Source organism: Eumetopias jubatus, unplaced genomic scaffold (genome assembly GCF_037043125.1).
Source record: "Eumetopias jubatus isolate StellerSeaLion01/CBP00866 unplaced genomic scaffold, mEumJub1_p1.0 scaffold_5, whole genome shotgun sequence".
Lineage (NCBI taxonomy): Eukaryota > Metazoa > Chordata > Mammalia > Carnivora > Otariidae > Eumetopias > Eumetopias jubatus.
Window position 1 is genome coordinate 1,215,238 of NW_028274811.1, and position 22,514 is coordinate 1,237,751.

Below are 22,514 nucleotides of genomic sequence, written 5' to 3' on the forward strand. Positions count from 1 at the left end.
CCTATACTAGGATAGGTATTTCCCACCCCAATGGAAATCTGTTATTTGATAATATAAAAGCTCGAGCCTACTTTATCAGAGAATTATGTTATCAGAACAAACCTCTGCGCACTAGGCATTTCACATGTGTTACTCTCATTTCATCCTTGTTATTACCCCTATTTCATAAAAGGACACTGATACTTAAGAGAATAAGCAATGACTGGGTTTTGAACTTTGAAACCACGTTCCTTCCACTGAACCTTCCCACCTCTAAGATAAATTAGCACTGGCAAAATACAGCATTGGCTCTTTTGTGTACTGTCATTAGAAAACTTCATTTTCTACCATATCTTGATTCCATACCATAAATTTATGTATGCAGGTCTTACCACTTATTTCAAGCTCTGCCCAGTGTGATTTCTTTCCATTTGCTGCTTCCTCAGAGGACATAATTGTGTACATCCTCCTAGGATCAGGGGGCTCGTATTTTTCTTTGGGCATGCCTGTTGAATTAAAAAAATCCAATCAGTATTCTGAAGAACCAAATAACTGAAAACAACGATGTCTTTTTAAAAATAAACACCCATATTATGATCTCTAAATACCATTTCCCAAGAAAAAGAACTAGGTGCTTCTTGGAGAAATGGAGGATTTCGGGTCCAGGATCAGAAAAATAAAAAACAGGGCTGGATGCTAACAAAGATGCTGTGGCTGTGGAAGACACAGCAGACAGCCTGGAGAAGCAACCAGTGGCCACAGGTAAGACATGGACATCAAAAGAATGGCTCTGAGTCATTATATACTGCATGAATTCAAAGCTTTAATTAAAAATACATATATATCTCAGTCACCTAAAAAGTGGGAAAAGGGAAAGAATCAAGCATTTATCCTGCATTTCTGGCCGAAACTAGATAAGAGAATGTTCTTAACAGAATTCCAGCTAATAAATGCAAAAGAGTCACATAATTACAAAATCACTATTTCACAACCCCTAATGAAAAAAAAAATGAATCTAGGCAATGATTACCAAAGATTAATAAAAGCATTAGGTGAGGGGCGCCTGGGTGGCTCAGTGGTTAAGTGTCTGCCTTTGGCTCAGGTCATGATCCCAGGGTCCTGGGATCGAGCCCCACATCGGGCTCCCTGCTCAGCGGGAAGCCTGCTTCTCCCTCTCCCTCTCCCTCTCCCCCTGCTTGTATTCCCTCTCTTGCTGTGTCTCTGTCAAATAAATAAATAAAATCTTTAAAAAAAAAACACCTGAATGTGAATCATATCAAGCCCTTCTACTTCTGGCACCAGTTGAACAAAATAAAGGAGATAGAGGACTATGTTAAAAATAACACAAGACACAACAACGTGAACACACTGAACACTACTGAACCATATACTTAAAAACGGCTAAGGCCTAAATTTTGTTATATTTTAACCACAATTAAAAAATTTTTAAAAACCTTAAATAACTTCACAAAAATACAGCTAGCCAGATGCAGAATATGCAGAGTTCTACATGAGAAAGACCTAATTTCTTCAACAAATAAATGACATGAAAATAAGACAAGAAGAAATTGACATGGATTAAACAATTTACAAGGCACAGCAATCAAATGCACTAAATACACTATATACACCTATATTTGGAAAAACCAAGTGTAAAAACCATTTCTGAGAATCAGACAATTTGAAGTACTAAATATAAATTGATACTGAAGGACTATTGTTCATTCACTTGTGGTTATTTCCTTAACCCTGTTATCAATACATTTCGAAATATTTAGGTGAAATGAAGTTTCACGCCCTTTGCATATTCCTCCAAACTCCTTGACTGAGTCTCACTTCACCTTATTCACTTAGATGAGGTCAAACCCACTTCAGCCAACTCTCCACCTTCTCTGGATACCTACTCAGCTAAATATAGCTGGAGAAGAACCTACCACCATGTGAACTTAAAGTGAGCCAGTCAGCAGCAATCATTTACCTCTAATGGACTATTTGTGCTACCAGGAAATTATACTGTTAATTCTCCTAGTCCCTTCTACATGACTTCTCCCTTCAAACCTCTAACATTTACTCCTCCATCTTCCCTTTCTTACTTCTATTTTCTCACTGAAACAGAAAACACAAGAGCCCTTTCTATGAACTCGCACCTCCACCCATCTACACTCTTTTAGTAGGACAAACTGCTTGCCCTCTGAACACTCAATCCCACCCCATCATCTTGCCTATTCAAGGACATTACTTGGCAATTCTCTCATACATCACTTTTTGCCTCTATACTAGATCTTTACCTTCAAAATACACGTACATGGTATTATTTCCTCTATTTAAATATAACAAAGTCCTGACCCCATTTCTCCCTCATTACTTTTTTCTCATTCTCTTCACAAAATACATTATCCCCCGGAGTCGTACATGCTGTCTCCTAGTCCTCCTTTCCCAGTTAGTCATTCAAGTCAGTATGTGCTTTTAACATTCCACCAAAAACTGCCAAGAAGAAAACCAGTGACCTCACATTGTTATAGCCAATGGTCGTTTCTTAGACCTCCTTTTGCTTGTCCTATGATCAGTATTTGATGTAAAGGATCACTCCCTTGTAGACACACTTATTTATTTGGCTTCCAAGGTATCTTTTATCTTGGTTTTCTTCTTATCTCAATAGACTTAGTCTTTTGCTAGTTCTTCCTGCAGTCAGAATTAACTCCATTTTACCAACAGAAACCTGAAGCCCAAAACGGTTTAAGCAATTTAACCAGTATTATAAGGCTGAGAAGTAGCAGAGTCAGGCTTTGTGTCTGATTCAAAGTTAAAGTTACGGGTGCCTGGGTGGCTCAGTTGGTTAAGCGACTGCCTTCAGCTCAGGTCATGATCCTGGGGTCCCCGGATCAAGTCCCGCACCATCCGGCTCCCTGCTCAGCGGGGAGTTGGCTTCGCCCTCTGACCTTCCCCCCTCTCGTGTGCTCTCTCTCTCAAATAAAATCTTTAAAAAAAAAAAGTTAAAGCTACTTTCTAAGTGAAATAAGCCAATCACAAGAAGACAAATAATTGTATGATTTCATTTACTTGAAGTACTAATGTAGTGAAACTCAAGAGAGACGGAAAGTAGAATGGTAGTTGTCAGGGCTGGGGAAGGGAAGTTACTGAAAACGTGTAGAGTTTCAGTTTACAAAAGAAGAATTATGGAGATGGATGATGGTAATGGCTGCACAACATTATGAATGTATATAATACTACTGACTGCTACACTTAAAAATGGTTAAGAAGGTAAATTTTATGTGTATTTGCCACAATAAAAAAAAGACTGGAAAAAAGTCAAAGCAACTTTCATTATGCTATGTTGCCTCCCTAGTGATGGGAAGTAGAGCTATTTTTGAAACAGAAATGGGCTCTGACTGGGTAGTCAAAACAGAAAAGGAGGTAAATAATCCTTAAAAAGCTGCTTGAAAAAATATAAATGGTGAGACTAATCATCTGCACAAAAAACAGCACATCTATTTTTTGTTTTGTTAAATATTATTGATAAACTGTTCTCTTACATGTTAACTTCTTGAGACTAGAATACAATGACTAAAGTTTTTAGACTGATGATACAAAATACCTAACACAGAGAGCTACAGAGTCAGAAACTGTTCCCATTCTAGAGGATTACCTGGCAAAGCAAGTGCCCTTTTTGAATGATATGAATATTCCAGTAACAACCTAGAAAATATAAAATGTTGTGTCAGGCTACCAGAGCTTGATGAGTACAGCCCATCACCCAAATGCCATTATTCTAACCAGATTCTACTTCGAAAACAAAAACAAAAACCAACCACCTGATCTATATTGACTTTTCCCAATAAAATTTCCCAATAAAATTTAACAATGGTGAGAAACTGGCTTTGTCCAGGTGAGGTTAGTATTTTGGTCCTATTATTAATCATTTGACTTCTTAGTGGAAGTTGAGAAGTCTGATTTATCAACCTCATGTGAGCTTAGTTACTTTGAATCAAGGTCCAGAGTTTGATCACACTTCAGAGAATGGATAAAAGTGTTACTGAGCTAAGAAGTCTGAAAACCAGGGGCGCCTGGGTGGCTCAGTCGGTTAAACATCTGCCTTCAGCTCAGGTCATGATCTCAGGGTCCTGGGATCGAGTCCCACATTGGGCTCCCCACTCAGTGGGGAGCCTGCTTCTCTTTCTCCTTCTGCTGCTCCCCCTGCTTGCGCTCTTGCTCTCTGTCAAGTAAGTAATAAAATCTTAAAAAAAATATTTTAAGAGACAGCTCATTAAACTCGAAAGCAGCAAGGAGACCACCTTTATTTCCAAATCCCTGAGAGTAAGGATTTGGAAGTGGGGGGGGGGGGGAAGAGTACGACAGACTAAAAGAAATGGTAGCACATAAATTGTCCAATCACTACAGTGTACACCTGAAACTAATGTAACACTGTGTGTCAACTATAGTCAAATTAAAAAAAAAAAAGGTAGCAAACTAGACAAACTCTTTCCAGGAGCAGCAAGAGGAGCACATCTGCCCACTGAGCAACGCCCTTCCCCTATTTTTGGGGGAGTCTGGCAAAACATAGTGTTGGAGGAGAAAAGGATGTAAGAATGCATACAATTTAGGACATTTCCCAAGACTTTGAAATCAACAAGCAGATCTCTCCTCTAAATAACCTGCAGTGACATACCGTATTTTTATCTAAGAAGACTAAGGTTTCCAAAACAGACTTGAAAACTGCCAAGGATTACAAAAGACTTTTAAAAACAGCTACGCCAAAGTCAGCAGGTATGTAGCACCTGACTAGTCAATCCCCTATTCCTCCAACCCAGGGCCAGGCGTCACTACTGATCCTGGCAGCATGAAGCCCGTCCCCACTCTAGATCTCAGAGAAACAGTTTTCATTATCTTAGAAGAATTATTTACCTTAAACACAGGACATTATTTACCAACACAGAAAGATATGCTTTCATAATTAAATATTGTAAGGAATGGCTTAAAACTACAGAACTATAGCCATCGTGGGAAGGTTAGTGTTGCAAAGCAGAGTTACAAACCATAACACAACTAATAAGACTATCCTGGAGCATTTAAACTAAGGTAACCTAACTGCATACCATAAACTTAGAAAAACTGCCATCTAGATAGGGAAAAAAATTTAGAAATCCACATATTCTCTACAATTCCAGAAATGCTACGCATGAGAGAGAGAGAGAGAGAGAGAGAGAGAGAGAGAGAGAGAGTGTGTGTGTGTGTGTGTGTGTGTGTAGGTACAGTGAGGGGGATGGGACAGGAATCATTGGGAGAGTTTTTATAAAAACCCACAGGGAGGGATTTATCAGAATCTAAGGTAGAGAGAAAAGAAACAAGAACTACAGAAGCAGACTAGAATGAATATATTCACAAAGGTCCTTGCAAAAAGTTATATCTCACCCCATAGCCCCAAATAGATTCATAGTTCCCTAATTACAGCCTTTATATTAAATCTATTTTAACCATCCTCTGACTAAGAGTGGAAAGAAAACAGCTGCTGGAGGCAGGGACATAAAGGAAGGGATAGGAGCCTCTGGTCTATTTTTCTGCCAGGAATCAAACTTATACTCAGTCAAAATCAGGGACAATCAAATATCTGAATGCTCCCCATGGGAAAAAATATGTAATTATAAAAACCACCAATTGGGGGCTGAAATCCACCAACCATAACAACCCACAGACAAAAGCTGTGCCAACAGCCTGCCTCTTCCCCATCTATAACTAACCTTCAAAATCAATCTGAGGGGAAGCCAACAGAAGTGCCTAAGAACCCACCCATGCCATACCTGAATAAAAAGCAAGTCAACATAGAGTGGTCAAACACAAGTTAAGTGTAACACACACAGCACAATGACTATATAAAATCACTGGGGAAGGAAGGAAGGAAGGAAGGAAGGAAGGAAGGAAGACAGACTACAGAAACAGAAAAATATTCCACAAAAAATTGTTTCTTGTGCTTAAAGAAATTAAAGAGAACAACACAAACAAAAACTGTAAGTAAAGAAGTCAACTGTGGAACAACACAAATTGAGATAAAAAGGTAAGAGTGCAGATCTAGCAGGGGAAGAAGTATTTGAATATTAGAATCTCTAAAACAAGACTGGGGCAAAAAAGGAAAGTCACAGTGTACCATAAACATACTTCTTACTAAAACAAAAGGCAAACATTGGCAAAAATTAAACATACTTTTTTGTGGAAAAACAAAAGAGATGATAACATAGTATCTAAGAAAGGAATCACATAAGCTGTAATTCAGTAAACCTACCCTTTGGTATTTACCAAATAAAAATAAAAATGTATTTCCACAAAAATACATTTATATAAATGTGCAAAATAGTTTTATTCATAGTTGCCAAAAACTGAAGACAACTGAAATGTCCATCAACAATGAAAGGATAATCAAATTGTGATATATCCATACAAATACTACTCAGCAATAAAAAAAAGAATGAAGTACTGATACATATACATATATAGATGAATCTCAAACATTACACTGAACGAAAAGACCCAAAAGATTCCATTTACATGAATTTGCAGTGGTAACAGTGGCTGCCCTTATGGGAATTGATGAAAGTATTCAGTATCTTAAATGAGAGTGATTTATATTGGCATATATATTTATCAAAACCCAAACTGTACACTTAAGGTCTATTTCACTTTATATAAATTTTACCTTAACTAAAAAACATTCTGTACTCAACCCCTTGGTCAAGTGTGAAGACAAACAAAAGGACATTTTCAGACAAGCAATTACTAACAAAACATACCACCATGTACTTGTCTGAATTACTCATTACAGCATTGTTTATGACAAAAAGTACAAACAACTTAAGTGACCATTAATAAGAATGTATGGTTAAATGAGTTACTGTGCAGCCATATACTATGGAAAACCATGCAGCTGTGAAAAGAATGATGTGAACTCTTGGTATTATACTGGATTATTCACTTCATAGTTTAGGATTAAGCAAATAAATACTTAGGTTAAAGATATTAGGAACCAAGCTTTTCAGGGTAAGAAAAGGTTTATAAATCAAAGAAATTAAGTGAAAACAACACCAAAGTTGACTTGAGAATATCAATATAAATACACAATCTTATTTTTTAAGATTTTATTTATTTATTTGAGAGAGAGCCCGCACAAGGGAGAGGGTCAAGCACACTGAGCTCAGAAGGGGCCTTTGATCTCAGGACCCCGAGATCATGACCAGAGCAAATCAAGAGTTGGATGCTTAATCAACTGTGCCACCCAGGCGCCCCTACACTCAAGATTTCAAATTTGTTTTTAATTACACAGTAAAATGATCTGGAAACAATGTTATCTCTGGAATAACAACACCCCTAATCCTCAGTTTTGAGAAAGAAAAGTTCTTTGTAAAATGACCAACTACAAGACTGGGGCAAGAAATGTATAAAATGTGTAAAGCCTGAGACATCCTTTAGGGCCAAAAACCTAAGTCAACATAACACAGGAGCCAGCTAAAAGGGGTCCTCACTGGCCAAAGCTGTGGCAATTGGAGCAAAAAGAATCATGATTATAGTGGAATGAAATGGAATCAAAAATTTGTGGATAACAGGATCATCATTGGTGCTGCAGAAAACACAGCGGGCAGTGCTGTAGAAGGGGATTAGCAGCAGAAAGTAACTATTGCAGTCACCAGGGCATGAAGAAAGCAGGAAGGGAGAGGTGAGGAAAGGGAAGGCATTAGGTGCACGTCAGCCACCATCTGATGCAGCTTTTAAACTAAGAAAACTCGTAACTAAAGGGAAAGATTTAAGTGTTTATATTTTCAGCAGGTACCGCATTTCAGAGGTGACCAAACAGCCCCAGTTGAATAGTCCTACTTTACAAAAGAATGACAGCTAATAAATGAAGAATGAAACAAATAAACAAAAAGCAACTTCATTTTATAATTCCTTCTTTAGGCAAGGATTATAAATTGTGTTTAAACCATTAGATGAATCATTGGCACTGGTGTAATGCTAAGGTAACACCATCACCCAAATTGTTTTCTTGATCATAAGGGAAGAATAAAAGGTTACCTTCTTCATCAATCTTCACAACACTAATGGGTGGAGAACCAGATACTGACTTTGTCTCTCAACATGACAATATGACGGCACATGAAGTACACATCAACAATGTTTACCTTGATTAAGAATTAGAGGAACTGGCCAGATGAAAACAAAGAAGCAATCAGACAAAATGAGAATGCAGGACTTTCTTGCAGGATAACTAACTGGTCTGCTGCCTTCAACAACCTGGTGTCAAGACTATTTCAGATTTGAAAAGAATTAAGGGATATAATTAGATGCAATCAATGGTCCCTATATAGGATCCATAAATCAGCAATGAAAGACATTTTGTGGACAGCGGAGAAACATTTAATACCTAGTTTGTATTTAAAATATTAATGAATAATTATGAGATCATGTTATTTGGGCCATATACAAAAATGTCTGTTAATAGGCACTCTGAAGTTAAATAATTTATTTTAATTATATTGGCCAGATCTTTTTCAAGGAAATGGGAGTTACAGCCATTCTCAACTGATAAAATAAAATGCTAAATTTAACTCTTCTTTTCCTTTTTACATTTTCTTCTCCATTCTTTGTCTTTTACTTCCTTCCCAAACATGAAGGAGAAAAAAAGAAGAGGGACAGAGGGAAGGAAGGGAGGGAACCAGGAAGAAATAAACTCATGTGCAGAAAGCCCCTTTTAAGATCAGGCTCCTCTTAGAGCTATGAGTTAAAATATACAGTTGACCCCTGAACAACACAGCTGAAAATCCACATGTAACTTCAGACTCCCCAAAAACGACCAGTAGCCTACTGTCGACCTCAAGCCTTACCAATAACATATTCTGTATGCTGTATGTAGTATATACTGCATTCTTAAAATAAAGTAAGCTAGAGAAAAGAAAATGTTAAGAATATCATTAGGAAGAGAAAATACAGTTACAGAAGTATACTGTAAAAAATCCACACATAAATGGACCCATGCAGGTCAAACCCTGTTCAAGAGTCCATTACATTCAAAAAGGTAGTGACACTAACCTCGGCACCAATTTATTTCTTCCAAACGAATTTTTCACTAAATCCAACTGATTTTTACCTCTTCAGGATTTCTAAATCTGTTTTCTCCATTTTCACTGCTACTGAAGTTAATTTAGACCCTCATTTCTCAGCTTCAAGTATTAAACAATCTCCTCTACATCCACCTTCCAGATAGATGCCTGCTCATATCACTCTCCTGCTTAAAAACCCAAGATGGCCCATCTGCCTAACTACCTAAAGTCCAAACTTCAAAGTCCTTTACAATCTAGACCTAGCCAACTATTTTCTCACTCCTCTTCACCCACGTACACACATGCCACCCTATAAAGTCCTAAATCGATTGAAGCAAACCTACTTCTGAGGTGTAGTCTTTCAATATGTGCTAATTCCTTCACCAGACAAGCTTCCCCCTCAACTCCTACTCGAACTTCAAGCAAACCTGACAAGCGAGCTCAAGCCACATGGTGGAGCCTTTGTAAGCCCTTCCCAACAAAAGCACACGGTGTCTACTCTCTCCTCTGCACACCAAACATTTACTCCAGCATCTATCACCCCACACAGTATGCATCTCCCAGCGTCTTGTGTAAGCTCCAGCACATGAGACTAATGAACTGGACTAAACATTCTTTCTTTCATGACCCAGCATCAGGTTTTCCTAAAAGAGAAATCCAAAAGCAGCTCAGTACATCTGAACCATGCTTCCTTGGGGAGTTTTCTTTATGGAATCATTCATTCAACAAATACCTACTCATCACCTTCTATGTGCCAAGTACTATGCCAGGTGCTAGGAATAAAAATAAGAAATACATGATCACGGAGCTTTATCTACCGGGGGAGCAAACAAAAGTTTCACAACCATGTAATCACACTACAACCTTTTCTTACTTTTACAAACATCACTCCAAGTTAGGACTTTATTTGCATTTTTTCAACTAATATAATGGACTCTTATTATTGGTATTTATGCTTTTAAGATTACACCTAACCTACGTATCACTCTCAAATTATTCTTCCTAAAGTCGAGTTCTCATTACACTGCAAAATTCAGGAAAAAGAACCATTCTTTGTAAAGAACTGGAAAATCATCTAGAATGATTTCTGGTCCTGTATCAGCTTTAAAACTATGATTCTATGGCATCCTCTCTGCCATCACTGCCTCAACTGCTGCTTAGAAAACATTCAAACTTCTCAGTTTAGAATTCAAAATGGTCTACGTTCCCAGACTTTATTCCAATACTTTTGTTTCTTTTGATACAACTGGCAGACAATTGCTATCCTTCAAATATGCTCCACTATCTTCTTTCTACTCCCCATTATTACAAAAACACCAAGCCACTACATGAATGCCACTTAAAAAGCAAACAAACAAAAAACCCCCCTCCCTCTTTGAATACAATCCAAACAATAATTTATTCACAGGTACATTAAAAAATTGTACATAACAATAAATACTAATTTAACCTGGATTTTGTTCCTACCAAGACATGTAAGATATTTAAAATGTCATACAAACATAATAATTTGATACTTTAAAAAATGAAAATACTCTGAGATTTTAAGTTGATAGTAATTATGGCTGAGATGGCAAGCCTAAATTACTGTAAATTACTTACGTTGTTTTTTCCAGGTGTATTAGTTGAATTCTACACATGAAAAACATGTGACTCTCTGTAAATAAAACCAGCTAGCCCCCTTGGGCTACATTCTTAAGTCTTCCTTAGAGCCTCAAGTCAGTTAAGGCACTGCTACATCTCACTTTAAACCCCAATCATCTCGATTTTCAATGTGATCACAATTTGTTTTCTTTTTCTATCCAAGTTTCCACCATGATTGATGGGTCAATTAAAAGTTTACACAGACGATAAACCTCATACAGGAGCTGTCCTTAGTGGCAAAACTATCACCAGGTCTATCGCTAATTAGTTCCCTGTGGCAGGCAAATCAAGCAGAAAAAAAAAAACCTCTGCAAAGGATGACTATCCTTATCTAAAAAGCAAACTTAAATCCTAACTGTGGATCTGTAGAGTTCAAGGGCTACTCTCATAAATAACCAATGATACTACTGCAGGTATCTTACAACTCATGATAATCTCTCAAAAAAGGTATCTGAATTGCACAGGAGAGACAGAATAAAAAGCTAGTTAAAAAAAAAAAAAAAAAGACCTTACTAAAAAGTGAAACTGTCTTCTTGGTCTTCTAACCTGCCCTTCCTCTATGATCCCCACCCATTTTCCAAGCCAGAAATAGCAGTACTATCCTTAATTCTTTCCCACCCAACCCCAGCCTTCACATCCAGTCCCCAGTTCCAGCCCATTTTAACTTCCTAAATCTTCCTCTCGCCCACTCTGCCTCCATTTCCTGGGCTCTTCCTGAGATATGAACTAATCCAGCAGTCTCGGATCCATGTTCTTCTGCTGTCCCCCAACTCAAATGCAGCCTAGACACTATCCAGACTGACTTCCTAAAAATACAAGTGCTTACCTGAAGGTCCTAAAACCACATCTCCTTCATCCACCCATGGACTAATACTGCACCTGACACAAAGGAGGCTCAAAGACGAGTTGACCTAAACAGGAGACCCAGGCTCATTTACAAAACAAAGTTTTTTGACCGTCCTCCAGTCTTAGCCAATCAATTCCCACTTACCTCTCACAACCGTCCATGCCTTAGCATATGCTATTGCTTCTGCCTGAAGTGCCATTCTTCCCTCCCCTCCAGATACCTTAGGGACTCTAGTCATCTTCAAATGCCAAATCAGATATCCAACTTCAAAAAGGTCCTTCTTTCCTATCCCTCCCAAACACAGGAGCTTATCATTCCCTGCTTTGAGCTATTCCAAACCTTGAAGATATTTCTAAAATAGTATCTTTAACTCCACCTTATTTTTTTTTTTTTATGTCTCACTCACCTACTCTAATATAACTCCTTGGCTTTATATTTTAAATCTCTTTTAGTCTCTTCAGAGCCTGGCAAATAGTTAAGTAACTGGTGAATAATTGTAAGAATTCAAGGAGAGCCGTGATAGTTTAAAAAAAAAAAAAGAGCAAACATTTTGTAAGAGACAAGTGAACTAACAGAAGCAGTGCCCATTTTACCAGCAACAAGAAAAACTAATATCTAGGCTTCTAATCTTGAAGGCAAAATCTAGAAAAACCAGACAGAAAGGACCAAAAACTGAGAATACTGGTTCTAGGATAGCCTAGGATAAGAATCAAGGGGACAGACTTAAAAGGTTAAACTGTATAAACGTAACCTCAGTGAAACGCTCTAGCAAAATAAGGGCAAACCTTGAAGAGAAGGGGGTAATGGCAAAACTTCTGCATGCCTGTCTGCCACAAGGCACTAGGCAGTAACAACCAACATTATTTGAGCATGCACTGTGTGACAGGCCTACCCGGCCCTTTCACATATATTATTTCATTTAACCCTCAGGGCTCCTGTAAGTAAATACTATTATTCTCCTTACAAACACAGGGAAGGTCCAGAGAATGAGTAACTTGCATGAGGTCACAGAGATACCAGTGGCACAACTAAGATTTTAACCCAAGTTTGATCCACAAGTCTGTGCTCTCAACCACTATGCAGTCATTTACCTGTATTATCCTCAATTTAATTCTCAAAGCAACCCATGAGGTAGATGCTATCCTCATTTTATTTTAGATGAAGACACAGGGTTTAAATAATTTGCCCAAGGTCACATACACTTGGTAAGTAGTAGAGCTGGGGTTTGAACCTCAGACAATCCAGCCACAAAGCTCCTCGCACAAGTCTAGAATTCTGCCACTAATAAAGCCAAGATCTCATGTTCCTTCTCCAAATATTGTATTGCTGAGATCATGAGCCCTCCAGTTTTCTTCTCAGACGTCTCTGAGCTACTCCACACCTGCCTTCTCTACTCCCAAAATCTGCCTAATACTCTAAGACAGCAGATCTCAAACCCTATCACCTCAAGATCCTTACACACTCTTAAAAATTCACAAGCAACCTCAAAGAGCTTTCATTTATGTAGATTATACCTGTCAACATTTGCCATTCTAGAAATTAGAAGAAAATTTAAAATATGTGTTAACTCATTAAATGTAAAACCTACCAATTTATTTAAGATTTTATTTATTTGTTTGTCACACACACACACACAGAGAGAGACAGCACGCACGCACGCAAGACAAGTGGCAGGCAGAAGGAGAAGCAGGCTTCCTGCTGAGCAAAGAGCCCCATGTGGAACTCGATCCCAGGATCCTGGGATCATGACCTGAGCCAAAGGCAGATGCTTAACCAACTAAGCCACCCAGGCATCCCAAACCTACATGTTAATAAACATTTTCATGAAAAGTAACTATTTTCAAAAACAAAGTAAAATATCGCAAGGACATTGTCTTACATCCTTGCAAATCTCATTAATGTATGACATACTAAAAGACAGCTGGATTCACACATCTGCTCTGAAGTCAATCTGATCAGATATCACACATTTTTTTAGCTTCTGGAAAACTCCACTGTATACTCGTAAGACAGTAAGAATGAAAAAGACAAATAACATCTTAGTAATATCTCTAAGAACTTAAGGTTTCTATAGCCAACTCCTCCTGCCTCCAAAATCTTGTACACAATTTCCTCAAATCCTTTCTCAAGTAGTACAAAAATAAGTTGCAGTACAAACTGGTTTAACTAAAATTTCCAATCAATAAGACCTCTTTGAAAACAGAGATCTTGAAATTATGGTAAAATATTCCTCCAAAACATACAGCTGAACAGCAGGATATAGTAGTCAATACCAGGCTCTAAAAGGAAAAGATTGGCATGCCCATCTGCATCCACAGTGCCCAGCCTGTGACAGACAGCCTGTAACTATACTGCTGTTAAAACGCAATTCTAACCATGTGCATGTGCCCAATAACACGAGTGAATATAAAATAGTCAGAGAAGCACAGAGAGAAGTTTCCTATGCAACAACCATAGGAAACCACTAATTTTAAAGGCCAAAAATGGTTCAAATACTAGCAATTACATTCAACCCAATAAATTAACTCAAAATACAATTATAAAGATATCCCAAGTAGAGGTCATCCACAAATTTCAACTCAAATACAAATTATTTGTCAGGTTAGATTTTATTCTCTATATCTGAAATCAAACATAAAGTACAGAAAACATACTAAGACAAATACAATCTGCCATCTAAACACCAAAAGCTGAGTGCCCACTAATAAGCAGGGTAGCAAGTCAAAACCATGATTTGTGGGGTAAAACCTCACCAAGATTAAAAGGTAAGGCAAGCAAGGCCATCAATCCTAAATGTGCTCCTTAACATGAGATAAGCAACAACCATCTGGTTTAAGCTTCAGCACCAAATGATGGATGCCAGTAGAAGTCTTTTCATTTCTTTCTTATCTTTTGTCAGATTTTCCATAATATATTTGCTTCTCCCTCTCTTACAGTGACTCATAATAGCCTAACTACCACTATTTAGTGAAGATTTGGTCTCTTGAGGCACTCAACATTTATTCCAGCTGCTAATTCATATATACAATCATTTGGGGGGTTTTAATGTACTAGCAATCAGTTTCAACCCATTAGTCCTTTTTTTTCCCCTAAAAGAAAATTATTCATGAGACGCTGACCTTACAAATCATCAAGAAGCCTTTAATAACACTAGAATTATTGCTCTAAGGCTACTGAGTGATGTTTCAGAAGATTTGGAAAGAAATCTAAAGCAACTCTGTTCAAATGGGAGTTCTGCTATACACTGCTTTTTGACCGCATATGTGACCGCCTTTTCCTAAAACAGTGAAATGCTTTAAAATTGGATTTTTGACCAGCATGAATAGTATTCTTATGTGGACTTTCACGGTTCTTGATCCATAACCTAAAACAGAATCACAAATATTAAGAATCTGCCAGGTAGCTCTATTCCATCAACATGATTAGCCACCAATGTAAACGGTTATACGTTTGGGGCAGCAACTGGGTCTCTCCATATTATCAAAACTGTATCAAAGGTCCATTCCAAGCCACATCATCAAGTACATGTTAGGATGGAAGTGGGGGGAGGTACAGTGAAATTAAGAACACAAACTAGAGTCAAACAGACCTATGTCAAGAAAGATGTGTTTACGTTCATCTTTAAAGCTAAAGCTTCCTCATTTATAAAACAATATCTACCTCACAATTTTGTTACAAGAATGAACGCATTAAAGCACAATGCCTATGATATTAGCATTCAACAAAGCTATTTTTTTGTGTGACTACAAATCCCTAAGTCTGAATTTCTCTAGTTTCCCTAAAATTAGAAACCAAGTGATAATTCTTTAGATGGCCCAAAGTACAGTTTTCACTTTCAACAATTTTAGATGAAAATACATGAAGAGCTATTGTTCCACAAAACATGGCAGTTGGCTTCATCAGATCCTGCTTTATGATGCTGTGGTGTTTGCATACAACTACATACAATCTTATGAAAGAAAAAGTTGCCCCCCAAAAAGCTGAGTGCAAATAACATGTCTGACCTAATGCGACTAAATCTTCATCTCTGTTTGGTCCTCAATTAGCAGGGACTCCTCTAACAGCCTTTTCCGTCTATCCCACCACCCCTCTCCCACTCAAAATCGGCCTAGTTAAAAAATCTATATACAACACCCAGATGTATCCAAAGAACCACCTCTAATGCTCTTTTGGGATACGAAGATCACAGCCTATTTTCTGTTTTGTTAGACCGCCACATGCTTATTTTGTGAGGTATACATTTATAGCAAACAACTCTGAAAGACAATTACTACGCCTGACGACTCCTTCTTTGCTACTACTCTACACTTAGGGGCGCCGGGTGGCTCAGCTGGTTAAGGGACCAACTCTTGACGCCGGCTCAGGTCATGATCTCGGGATTATGGGATCAAGCCCTGCAGGGCCCCCGGTTCCGTGCTCAGTGGGAAGTCTGCTTGGGATTCTCTCTTCCTCTCCCTCTGCCTCTCCCTGCTCTCCCACTTGCACACCGTCTCTCTCTAAAAAAAGAAAAATAAAAAATAATAATAAAATAAAAGCGCATCAAACATTTAACTCAACTTTGTGGACTGTGGAGCACAGGACAAATACAAACCTAGCAAGGTGTATGAAAATTTTAGTCTTCCAGTAACTTAAGACTGAAAGTTCTAACATTATGATTTTATATCAGATCCACCTCCCATGAGGAAAATTTTCCTGTTTTTGAAATCCCATAAAATTCCAAAGAAAGTAACTTTATGTGACCAAATAAAAAGTCAATCATTTAAGCCAATATATCAGAAGAAAGTCTGAAATATAAACATATATATTAGAAATTTATTTCCTGTTTTGGACTTAAAGAAAACATAAGGCTGGCAACCACTATAGGTGTCTTCTTTCTTTCAACCCTGTCTCTTCTTTAAACTATTACCCCTTTTTCCACTTTAAACTTTTCAAACAGCAGTCTGTAACCTTTTCTTAACCTCCCATTCGCTTAAAACCTAACCTACAGTCTTGACTTCTACCTCCCCGGTCCCAGAAAAATTTGCTCTGCTTATATTCACGTAACTGCCAAATCCTATTAAACCATTCTCAGAGCTCATCCTACCCTAAACCTGGCCATCGCTTGTCACCACTGAAAATTCCCTCTTGCTCAGCACTCCTACCTCTCTTGGCATCTATAAATTTTGCTTGCTCCTATTCTCCTACCTCATTAACCATTTTACTGCAGTCCTGTCCAAAACGTAATGTTGGCTGCTCCTAAGGATTCCCTTGGTCCTCTCCTCTTCCCGTTCTATATTAAACTGAGCTCCATGAGTAAGTTTCACACTTAAGTGTACGCATACTTTCATTCTCCTCAGCAGGGGCCATAATTCTCAACTGATTCTCAAATGGGGACCCCACCTCCCCCAAAAAGGTGAAAAGCATTTGTTCATACACTGTTCCCAAGTGATCTTCTAACTTCCAATACTAACTATATACTACTTACCAAATCTCTAATATCCCCAACCACTCTCTGGTCCAGATACCTATTAGACATATCCACCTAAATATCCAATAGGCCATGTGAACCCTAGAATCAAAAGCAAGCTATTCCACTTTCCTTGCCCAAATCTGCTCTTCTTCCTGACTACTTTCCAAGTTAAATCATACCAAGTTACCCAAGATAAAAAACTTCTGAATTTTTATTTTTTTATAACTCATCGCTTATCTGTCCCTAATTCCAGTAACCCATCGCTTATCCGTCCCTAATTCTGGTATCTTTCAAAATTTATCCTATTCTTTTCCAGCTCCTATTATGTCCTTGACCTCTCACAAGGACTTAAATGAACTCTCTCGCCCCAGTTTCTGGACCCCTTTCATCCAACCTCCACATTTTTACGATGTGTCTCCTGAAAAAGTGTGTCACAATTTCCCCACCCCTATGCACTAAACCTCTCAATGGATCCCCATTAAAGTCCCAACCCTTCAAGAAAAAGCCTAAGACTATTCACAAACTGTTTCTGGCCACTCCTCCTGGCCCTCACATCCTGGCCTCCTATGTTTCACAGCCCAAGTTGTATGTGACCTGACTTTGCACATGCTTCTCCTCCATGAAAAGTCCTACTCGGCCTGACAAGTGCCTATTCACCCTTCAAAACTCAGCTCAAAGACCTCTGAGATGACTCTCTCAAGTTTCCCAAGCAGAATTAGCTGTTCTTTCCTTAGCAAGCCCCAAATGCTTTGTATATTCCTCATTACTGTATAACCTGATGAGTGCTTTACGTCTTTATACCCCACTATAAATCCACTTGGGACAAAAGACCATAAGCCCCACAAGGATAGCAAGTCTATACATGGCGCCTGACATATGGCTGTCTGAGTATTTTTGGAACTGAGTTTTAGCACTATTTTAAAATGCTGTATTCAAGTATAATTAGTTCTGCTATATTGCTTGTTCTGAAATGTGAATTTGTTCCAACATGATTGATCTATCAGGGAATGTGAGCACAATGCAAAATTCTCATTTGCATACCATTTTTCATTTGCATCTACCACACTAGATGAAGGCAGAAAACTGCACCCAGCTGAACTAAGCTGTGCAGAAACACACAAAACACACACACCTCAAACACTACCCACCCCTCAGTTCTCCCTGTGTGATATGAGCCACACCCACCCACCCACATCTGATATTACTGTAACATTCCATTTGATTTCAGGTAACCCGCCTTCTACCATTTCACAGGAACTCACAAGCAGCAAACCTTTCCATGCTCATTTCCACAAGCAAACCAGGTCTTTCTCAAGGTAAAGTGCCACATTTATTATAGTATTTATATATTCCTTAGCCACTTCACATGTGTAAAACTGTTACCATTTTCATCAGATTCGTTTTTAACAATAAGTCACTCAGTTGTGTTTTGATCTCATTTTCCCCGCAAGCCTGTAGTTTTTAGTGCACAATTTAGCATACCATGGTAACTTTCAGGAACCTATATGCTGCTTTACAGCAGAATGGACTACATAAACTATCAGCTGTATGATGAGCTCTTAGATTTTAAGAAAATTTCAATATTCCAACCGCAGTAAGTCACTGGAGAGAAAACTCTGCCCTCCCACAAGTTTCATATACATACAGCCCATGTCCCAACGGACTATTAGGATACTCACAACCTTTAAAGTTGGTGCCTCTCATTTCTGGTAAGCAGAGGGTGGTTTTCTCCAGCTCTACAGTCCGCCTAAGCCTAACTCAAAAAACAAGTTCTCAGTGCCTGAATTTTCAAGTGTACCATGTTATGGGTTTTACTGTTTTTTGACTGCTTTTAACTTCTTCTAAAACATCCTGACACTTTGATTTTAAATTACCCTGTTTCATAGAACAACTGGCCAAACCCTCAAGTCCATTATAAAAGGAACTACAGAACACAACAGACATCATATCCAAGTTAAAAAGACTGAGAGTCACTAACTCCATACTATCTCAGAAGTGACTTTTTTATATGTAGGGCCTCCACTCAATCTTCCACACTGATGCCAAAGTAGTCTATAAATCACCTTGCTCCCCTAATAAAAATATTTTAGAATAAAGATTCAAACTTCAGTTTTAGATGAGTAAGGCGTGGCTCTTCAAAATCTAGGACACAGCTTTGCAGGCTCATCTCCAGTCACTCTCCCTGTCCCAGTATCACCTCACCACTGGCCATACCCCAACTTCTGGCACCTCATGCACCCACCATTCCCTTCTGTTTGAAATGACCCCATCACCCCAGTTTGACAAACACCTATTCCGTGTTATTTTCTGTAAACTGGTCCCACACCTTCCACAAATTTATTCATCCTTTCTTCTGTTCTCTCATAGCACTTGTATGCCTACAACACCTAACGACTACACAGCCAAAAACGGAGAATTCATTTTTGATTTCTCAGGGTCCAACGCTGTGTCCAGCATATACTATTCCTTGACACATAAATGAAGTTATGAAGAAAATACAAACGGATGAGGGAGAGGTAAAGGCCAGAAGAGGGTAAGGTTAAGGCAGTGTATATGAGTCCCCATTCTGGACGCAAATAACTTTCTCCTCTTTAATTATTCAAATATGAAAATATGGTGCATTCCATTGTACTCTAATGCACCAAGCTCTGTGTACAGTAAGTTTACAGTTTAATTTATTTGGTATTTCCTAATCTCACAGTGTTTTCTTAACCACACTTTGTTGTAAAATGGCTACCTTCGTAAAGTGAGTAGCAGGCAAGGTTAAACAAAAAAGTACGTCAAAAGTGGAAGCTAAGGATTTGAAAACTGAAATTGGAACTTTTTTCTAGACAATAACATAAAGTCCCATTCACAACAAAAAAAAATGTAAATAGTACTGCATACCCACAAATCCAAGTCTTTTCTGCATTAAAATACATGTCCTTAGCTGAACCTATCTGGACTCTTCCAAAGTGATAAACATTTTAAAAGGAGAGCTTCCCAACCAGTGTACCCTGCATCTAGGAAAGTTACAAGTGTGAAGATATTGGTCCCTCACCCCTCATGGCCCAAGGGCTACAGCTGTGAGCAGCCCTGACCACTTATTCCAGTATGCCTTACATACATTATCCCTTTCCATTGCACTACAATATGAAAAAAGCTTATACTTCCAAGAATATAAGAAGGTTAATATGCGTATAGTGGGATGCCTAAGCAATGACCAAAATGCGTATTTATAAACTACAAGTACAGTAGGCAAATGCCTTCAATTCCTTTTTTTTTTTATTTGTAGTCAGGACCAAGTTCTATAACCAACTTCATTTCTAGTCAAGAGAAAATAGTCTGAAATTTCCCAATAATTGTAGTTTTAATGTGCCACCAAGATTTAAGAAACCTGAAAACACCTACAAACCAAACAGGCATTCTAAAGGGCTTCTTCATCAACATTACCACTGATCAAGACATTTTCAAAACTATGCAAGAATCAACTTTCAGAATGAATCTTCTCAGTCTCACAAGAAAATGTCTTCTATCCCATCCTTATTTTTGACTACTTCATTTAGTATCTTGTTCACCTGCAAACTGAAGAGACACAACCGCCACAAATAACTTCTACCCATTAAAACACCCCTGCCCTCCCAAAAGAACTAATCTCCAGCAAGTATCTCATAGTCTCAAGTGCTTTCTTCAAGTACCTTGGGCAAGTCACTTTAACCTTTCTGGGTCTCAGTTTCCACACTGGTAGCTTTTCCAATATTTTGTTTCAAGCACACTGACTGGACGAGATCACTGGTCTAAGAATATTAAGCAATTTTCATTCTAAAAGACTGTGACAACTGCTCTGACAGCAATTACAAAGAAAGTCTTCAAAACCTTTTGACCCATGACCATATCACCCCAAACGCCTACAAAACTGTTTTGGAATGGTAAACCCTAGAGGGCTGTGAAAAACACCAAGTTCTATTACCGCCGTTTTATTTTTCACTTGTTCACATTCCCTCTCTTCCTCTCCAAGATTAAATGTCCAGACACAAGAATGCAAGAAATTCCGCACTAGCACTAATGGGAAGATCCACCTAGAAAAAGGTAAGTATGGGAACTCAAATTCAAGCACATTATTGAAACCACGTCAGCTTAACACAGTAAATCCAAGGTCAAGCAAGAGGACTGACTATTCACAATGTCATCTGCAGTAACAGTTAAAGAAAAGGCTACAGGTGTTCGTTAGCAGGCTCTCTGGGGAAGGGGAGGGAGGAAAAAGAGTCCAAGGAAAAAAAAAGTTTCCAAAGAAAACAACGATTGGCGTTTAGAAATAAGAAGGGAGAGATGTGGTTGGGGTTACGGGAAAAAACTGCTTCAAGTAATTAGGACTACCTCCGAGTTCTGAGCAATACTAGAAATCTCTTCATCTGGTGCCAAGTGCCTCTTTAACCAGGTCATTGTCACTCCCATCCCCTCCCCCGAAATCTGCGTTAAATTGAATTTTAAATACTTTTAGGGTGGGGGGGGTCAACAGTTGGTTTCCCGCGTTGCGGTAACTGCGAAGTTCCACACTCCACGACGCACAATCCCACACAGACACTCCGCCAAAGTTGCGACCCATCCTGGCCAAGAGTCCCGGACACCCACTCGCCGCCTGCGGGAGGCCGCAGCCGGGGTCCCGGGGCCAGGGCGCCCCACCCCCGCCCCCGCCTCAATCGACGCCCCCCCGCCCCCGGGCTGGGCGCGGGGGGCGCGGCCTGGGACCCGGCCGGATCGCCACAGCGGCGCGTCCAGAAGCCCCCCAACAACCGCCAGCTCCGCCACCCACAAAACTCAAATTGCCCGCGCCATGGCCCAGCGCGTGCCTCGGTCCCGGGGGACACGACGGAGCGGAGGGCCCGTGCGTGGCCAGTGCGGGGAGCAGCGCCCGGCCGGGCCTCGGGCCCGTCTCGCTCACCTCTCGGGGTGCGCCGCCTTCCTCCGCCGCTGCCGCCGCCTCCTCCCTGTGAGTGCAGCGGGGTCTGACCTGTGGAACCACCATACCAGTCCCGCCGCTGCTGCAGCGCCGCCGCCGCCGCTCCTCCGCCGCCTCAGCCGCCGCTCTTTGTTACCCCTCCGAGCGCCACCGCGTCAGCCGCCCGCCTCAGCCGCCCCGACGGGCCGCCGCTACGCCCTCCCGCCCTCTCGGCCCCCGGCCTCGCCCTCCTCGCTGCGCCCACTGCCGCCTTCGCCTCCGCGCCGCCGACGCCGCCGCCACCGACGCCGCCGCCTCCTCCTTCGCGCCCCCCTCGTTTTCATTGAAAGCAAACAAGCATCATGGCGGCGGCCGCCGTCCCCCAGCCAGCGAGCACCCCGACCGCCGCCGCCGCTCCAACATCCCGGCCGCCCATTGGCCGCCGCCGCCGGGCGCGACCATTCGGTGTCCGGCGGGGTGGGCCTCTCCCCAAGCCCCGCCCCCTCGCGCACCCCCCGCGCTCGGCGGCTGTGGGCCGGCCCGGCGCGCTCCTGGGCCAGCCTTCGCGCTCTCCGCCGCTCCTTGCCTGCTCCGTCC

At 40.1% G+C, this 22,514-nt stretch overlaps 1 protein-coding gene across 3 annotated transcripts in view; it reads right to left on the minus strand.

Moving 5' to 3' along the window:
• CNOT6 (CCR4-NOT transcription complex subunit 6) overlaps positions 1 to 22,069 on the minus strand; it is a 74,129-nt gene extending 52,060 nt beyond the window's left edge. For all 3 annotated transcript variants that reach the window (XR_003607602.2, XM_028093781.2, XM_028093780.2), the window contains exons 1-2: positions 21,921 to 22,069; positions 372 to 485 (exon numbers count right to left, since the gene is read on the minus strand). Coding sequence is in view for 2 of the 3 variants with exons in the window: in XM_028093781.2 (XP_027949582.1) it covers positions 372 to 483 (112 nt within the window). In the remaining variant the exon portion in view is untranslated. The remainder of the gene's footprint in view (positions 1 to 371; positions 486 to 21,920) is intronic.
• Between the last annotated feature and the right edge of the window lie 445 nt (positions 22,070 to 22,514).